Below are 6,693 nucleotides of genomic sequence, written 5' to 3' on the forward strand. Positions count from 1 at the left end.
GTGGTGTTCAGAGTGTTGCATCACAGACTTGCTGGGATGCTTTAGCCTAAGCACTATGACATTTTTAAAGGGTAGTGTGAATCGGACCATGAAAACAAAAAATTCATTTTTTCAACCACTTCCAGATCATTTTAATTTTTTTAAAATTATAAGTTTATTTATTTATTTATTTGTGGCTGAGTTAGGTCTTTGTTGCTGCACACAGGCTTTCTCTAATTGTGGTGAGCTGGGGCTACTCTTCATTGTGGTATGCAGGTTTCTCGTTGCGGTGGCTTTTCTTGTTGCGGAGCACAGGCTGTAGGGTGCAGGCTCAGTAGTTGCGGCACACAGGCTTAGTTGCTCCGCGGCATGTGGGATCTTCCTGAAACAGGGCTCAAACCCATGTCCCCTGCATTGGCAGGTGGATTCTTAACCACTGAGCCACCAGGGAAACTCCATTTTTATTTTAATTGTTTTTAATTTAATGATTTTTCACACGATGTATTAGATTCCTCTATGCATTTGATTCTTGTTGCAAAGATGCCTCTTATTTATATAATTTACAGACTACATGACATTCCTTTGTTAAAAGCTAAAAAATAAACAGTTAGAAAGAGATCAATGGCTCTGATTTACACTGATGATAATGGAGAGACATTTTATCAATGGACAGAATCATCTCACACCAGGGTGCCAGATACTGAATATGAAGACACAACTTTAGTGTTCATATCCTGTTTCTGTCCTTAGCTACCTGGGTTATGTTGGGCAGGGTCCATCCTCTCTGAACCCTGATTTCCTCATATGGCATCTGAGCTGCCTGGTATCCTGAGATGAGATTGGGGTGTCTGAGGCAATCTGTAGGCACCAAAGACATTCCCACACACCAGGCACCCCATCTTTGCTTATTTTTTTCTTTTTTTTCTCTTTATAGTCAAAGGGTCAAGAAGATGTAAAAATAGATACTCCCTGGAATGGAACTGGACACAGCCCAAGGACAAAAGGAACCTAGCTGAGTTGGCAGTTTCACTTACACACTGTTGTATGTTCAGAGCTTATCTGATTTGTGTCTCATTGGACTTGTCCAATTAGTGAAGTTGATTCATATTGCATCACAGTTTGCTTTGTTAAGCATCACATTATACTCTATTTTATGTTATGTTATTTATATATGTGGTTTTATTTGTGTTTTGCTATTTAATACTAGTTTTCTATAAGCTATTTGGTTTAGTATGTGGTATAAAGTCATACTTGGAGGAATAAGATATATGGGCTTTCTTGCAAGCAGAAGGCTATTAAAAAAAAACACTTAACATTCTTCTGTTTATATAATTCTGTTTCCTAAATTGTTGTAATTACCTTGTTAAAGAGGAAAATGATAAGAAGAATAAATATTGAACATAAAAGAACCAAAACTTGTTTGTGGATTGAGTTAAATAGCATTTATTAAGAGGTGTATTAAGAATAGTTAAGAGTTTAGTAAATACGAAAATGTTGTGAAAATTGTATTCCCCATTTACTTCTTCCTGGTTTTTCCCTTTATCTCTACCCCTTGTGGTCTTGGACTTCATTCTATATGAATTATAATGGAAAGGTTTTTTTGAATTAAAAAAAAAATTCAAAGTCATTTAAACCAAAAATTAGAAAGATTCTATCTGTGACATAGGTCAATATTTCTTGATACAAAACTTTCAAAATAAAAAAAGTATGCCCATCTATTTTGTGACTGCAGGAACACAACAACTATTTAGAAAATTCCTTGAGCAATCACTTAGTCCGTCATTCTGTCACCAGCCATGGTCCTAGGAATGGGCATCTCAGCAGAGGAACATTTCTCTACTTTATAAGTCCTCCTGAGTCATCTTTAAGCACTTTCCAAAAAGAAAATGATTATGCAGAGGGTTTATTTTTTAAAATTTATTTATTTTATTTTTGGCTGCGTTGGGTCTTCATTGCTGCACACGGGCTTTCTCTAGTTGTGGTGAGCGGTGGCTACTCTTCATTGCGGTGTGCGGGCTTCTCATTGCGGTGGCTCCTCTTGTTGTGGAGCACAGGCTCTAGGCACTCCGCTTCAGTAGTTGGGGCACGTGGGCTCGGTAGTTGCAGCTCATGGGCTCTAGAGCACAGGCTCAGTAGTTGTGGTGCACAGGCTTAGTTGCTCCGTGGCATGTGGGATCTTCCCAGACCAGGGCTAGATCCCATGTCCCCTGCATTGGCAGGATTCTTAACCACTGAGCCACCAGGGAAGTCCTATGCAGAGGGTTTTTAGAAACCGATTCCTCAGTAACCAGAAGAGAGACAAAAAATGTGTGAAACCTAGCAAAAACTCAGAAATAAGATGAAAAGACCCTGTACCAGGGTAGTTCTTGTCACAATAGTCATGTACTTAATTTCACAGAGTGCCTGACACAGCACTCTGGACAGTCTGCTTCAGATTCCAAAAGCCATGAAGGATTAGTGGAGGAAGACACACTGATGATAGGATTTAAAATCCAAATATGCACATCCATAACGCGGGCAATGGTGGGTCATTTGGTGTAGAGCCAAACGCTCAGTAGGCTCTGAAGGCATCTCTATGCTCATAAATAACAACACTGAGCCATCAGGGAAAGTATGCTCAATATCCTGTTTGACTATTCATCAAACATGAGTTAGCACCTATTATGAGCCAGGCACCAAGCCAAGTGAAGCTGGAGATGCCAAGAAATTAAGTTAGCACTTGGTGCTCACTCCCAGGTAATTAGTGCTGAGCAGTGTGGGAAGAGAGAGGAGATGGCTAGAAAATCAGCTATGGCAACACAGGGTTGTAAGCACTTGGATAAAGGAAGGCATGGGACAGGGCATTAGTAGTGAAGGTTTCCAGAAGAAAAGAATATTCAGTTGAACCTTATTAAATAGCCGATATTCAATGCTCTTGAACTATGAAGATGGCAATTGTGTATGGTTCAGCCCTTGTTTGAGTCGAGGTATGAAGGGCCAGTAGGAGACACCCAATTGGAAAAGGAGCAGCAGGGGGTGTTTGGAAATATCTGGGGGCATATTTTAGTTGTTGCAATGTCTAAAGGTGGGATACTAAGGTATTCGGTGGGCAGGAGACAGGGATGCTAAACCCACTGGAATGCACAAGATAGCCTGACACAATGAAGAATTTTCTTACTCAGATATCAATTATGCCACCAGTTGGGTAACACTGGATGAAGCGGCACATATGCAAGGACTGGGTGTAGGATGGAGCAGCTGCAGATTAAGTAAAACTGTTACCTCAACTAAGCATAGTGGTTTGAACTTGAGCATGGAAACACAGGGGAACCATGGAAGAAGTCAAAGCAGGAGGAAAGGGAGGTGGGATGGAGGATGGATGCAGAGATACAGAGAGAGCTGCAATGAGTAAGGTGAGAAACGGTGGGACCTCAGTTAAGGCCATGGCAAAAAGAAAGGAAGCAGAGATGGGCTTGGAATTGTTGAGACTCATTCTAGATAACCCTCCCTCTGCCACCCCTCCCCACCACCAGTCACCCTTTCCTGGAGCAGCACAGCCAGAGAGGACCACTGTCAAGGGCAGTGGCCCGTTTGGCTGACTGCTGCTGGGAGGTCTCACCAGGTGAGCTTTGCTGAGTCAGGAAAGTAGCACATTTTGTTAGTGCTCTGAATGTGTGTGAATTATTTGGGACTAGGAGTCCTAATACCTATTAGCTGAGTTTCTGGAGCCAATTTATTAATCACAATGAGAACATTCCACTGTCAAGTGCATGGGTAAAAAAGCACATGGGCAAATCAGTGCGTTACCCCCAGGAGTTCAAATTGGAATCACAAAGCCAGATTGTTAAGCCTGGGATCAGAGTGCAGCACAGAGTCTCAGCCATACAATTGAAAGTTTAATTCATTAGTCTCACTGCACTAACCATGTTCAAGGATTAGAGAAGTTGCTCCCAATTCGCAGCTCTTCTTTTTCTTTTTTTCATTTTTGAAAATGTATTTTCTACCTAAGTTTTAAATTAAGGTATAATTTACATACAGTAAAATGCACAAGTCTAAGTGTACAGCTTAGCTGAATTTTTGCGTATGTACACGCCTGTGTGATGACTCTGGGCCATTCAAGATATTAAATATTTTCATCACCCAGATGGCTCCCTCATGCCCCCGTACATCCGTCCAGCCCCAGAGTAACAGTTTCAACCAACCAATGGCCATCTTGTTACATCTATTCTGCCCAACTTCTCCCCACTTATATACCCTGACTTACTTTGAAGGAATTCCCCAATATCAAATTATTATATATGAATATAAATATATATTTACACATGCATACACATATTTGTATGTATCATTTTAACAGGGACTTTTAAAAAGACACAATCTCATTATCCCAGATTTAAAGATCAACACTAATTCCCCAATATCACCAAATATTCAGTCAATGTTCTAATTTCCCTGTTTGTTTCAAAAAAAGATTGTATTTATTTATTTATTTATTTATTTATTACAGTTGATATGTTTGAATGAAGCTCCACATAAGGTCCACACTCTGCATTTGTGTGATTTGTTTCTTTTTAAGTTTAATCTATGTGTCTTATCATTACCATCCTTCTCTTGATTTACGTTTTGGAAAAACCAGGAAACTTTTTCTGAGTTCCCACCTTCTGGGTTTTGGTGGTTGCATTCCCGTGGTGTTACCTAGTTTGTTCCCTGACTCCTAGTTGTAAATAGAGGCTGGGTTGGGGAATGGGACCAGACCACTTTATAAGTGGCATTGTGCCGCATGGTTATAAAGTTGCCTAAACTGAGGTTATAGCCAGAGGAGTGAAAGAAGATGTGGTGAACTTGGGTCAAATTCTTCAAGGCAAGTAAAGAACTGATCAAGACCTTTGACTGACAGCCAGAAAGAGGAGAAGTAGATGGTCTAATGACACACGTGCACTTCAAAGAATGGGGAGGTGTATAGAAATGAACAAGTGCCATCATGGAAGCACAGGAATGTTGGTTTCTACATGCTTCTGGCTCTGTGGGCATCTTCAGAAAACCATAAGAGGAGTGCTGTTGCCATAGACTCAAGTTTCAACCAAGGCAAGGAGATAGGGGAGCAAAAGCTGGAAGGACAGGAAAGAATTGTTAGGGAAGGCCAGAGCTGGACATCATGGAAATGGGTTGGAGGTGTACAGCAGTATTCAGATGAAAGCATGAGAAATATGAGAAAGGACAGATGCATGCACGTGTTTGGGTTTGGGTAGTAATCACGTCGTTAATAAAACCTAGACTAGTAAGCGGCAAGTGATATGCTAATATCACTTGTAAGTTCATTAATGTATTATCTCATTTAAACATGAGGTAGGTACTATTTTTATGCCCATTTTGGGGACAGAGAAACTGAGGGTCAAGGAAGCTAAGGAATTTACTGAGGTCACACAGTCTTTAGAGATATGAGGAAATTAGTTGGTATCAAGTTTCTGACCAGGCGACTGGTATAAAGGTGTTTCTGTGTCAATAAGGCAGCCCTGTGGTGTCTAATGTTCCTTGACGTTGGTTCTCTTGTTGGTTCTTTGTCATCTTTATAATCATCTGTATGCTCTGGTATTTTAGATGGTACCAAAGTGTTAGAACATAGAACATTTTAGACTTTCTTACTTTGGTATCAAAAAGACTTAAAAAGTTTGCCTTGTCAAGGAGTAAGTTCCAGTTGTGATTTGGTTACCTTCTTCCCCAGCAGTGCTATGCATGTATCACAGGTTTTTCTTTCTGGTTAAATCATGGTTTATTGATTGAAAGCTATGTTCTCTAACCAGTCATTCCTTCAGTCAACGGCTATTTATTGAGCACCTACTATGAGTCAGTCATCGTTCTGGTCACTGAGAATGAGCAGGACGAAGTCCTTGCTTTCATGTGATTTATGGAAGGAGAGACAGGAAACAAACATATAACCAAATAAATGTATAATATGAAAGAAGAATAAAGGCACTTGGGGATGGGGATGGGGATGTAGAACTTCTCCATATCTGTGAAGAAGCTGTCACAATTTACTTTCTTTCTCTCAGAAGCAATGCCCATGTCTTCCCCTTGGCTGAGCAAGGAATCTAGATAAGGTAAGAAAGACAAACGTGATTAAACCTACCCAAGAGTATAGTATTAATTTTCTGTGATGAAATAAGGTCCATGGAGGACTATTGTACTAGGCCTTGGATTACTCTGACTTTTTCTGACTGAAAGGATAGGTCATAAATTCGAATTACTCAGACTGTAAACTTCCTCATTGTATTAACTTTTCCACCAAGTGTCAAGATTCCAACTGGGGACTAACGTAAGGTACTTAACTATGGCCTCAATTTGGTGATTGAATTAACACAAAACACCATTTATATCCACAGACTTCGGTGATTTTGCAAATTTGTTTTCTTTCTATGGTTCTGACTTAACTGAAACAGATAAACAAGGTTGATGAATAAATCCGGTACAATAATGTAGTTACAGAAAATGCTGCCCAAGCTCTGGCATGGTACAACACATTCTCTGTTCCTCTAATTACTAGAATCCAGCCTTTTTTATTTTTATTTTTTTTTCGGTACGCGAGCCTCTCACTGCTGTGGCCTCTCCCGTTGCGGAGCACAGGCCCCGGACGCACAGGCTCAGCGGCCATGGCTCAAGGGCCCAGCCGCTCCGCGGCATGTGGGATCTTCCCGGACCGGGGTGCGAACCCGTGTCCCCTGCATCGGCAGGCGGACT

The 6,693-nt window shown here is 40.8% G+C and overlaps 1 protein-coding gene across 2 annotated transcripts in view; it reads left to right on the plus strand.

Annotated features, from left to right (window-relative positions):
• CCL20 (C-C motif chemokine ligand 20) overlaps positions 1-1,000 on the plus strand; it is a 3,503-nt gene extending 2,503 nt beyond the window's left edge. Inside the window, exon 4 of one of the 2 annotated variants that reach the window (XM_007451466.1) lies at positions 914-971. In XM_007451466.1, the coding sequence (XP_007451528.1) occupies positions 914-935 (22 nt within the window). In that variant the 3' untranslated portion in view covers positions 936-971. Of the gene's footprint in view, positions 1-913 lie in introns of both variants that reach the window. The other variant, XM_007451465.1, reaches the window with a different exon arrangement.
• Positions 1,001-6,693: the final 5,693 nt, after the last annotated feature.

Source organism: Lipotes vexillifer, unplaced genomic scaffold (genome assembly GCF_000442215.2).
Source record: "Lipotes vexillifer unplaced genomic scaffold, Lipotes_vexillifer_v1.1 scaffold2135, whole genome shotgun sequence".
NCBI classification, from domain to species: Eukaryota; Metazoa; Chordata; class Mammalia; order Artiodactyla; family Lipotidae; genus Lipotes; species Lipotes vexillifer.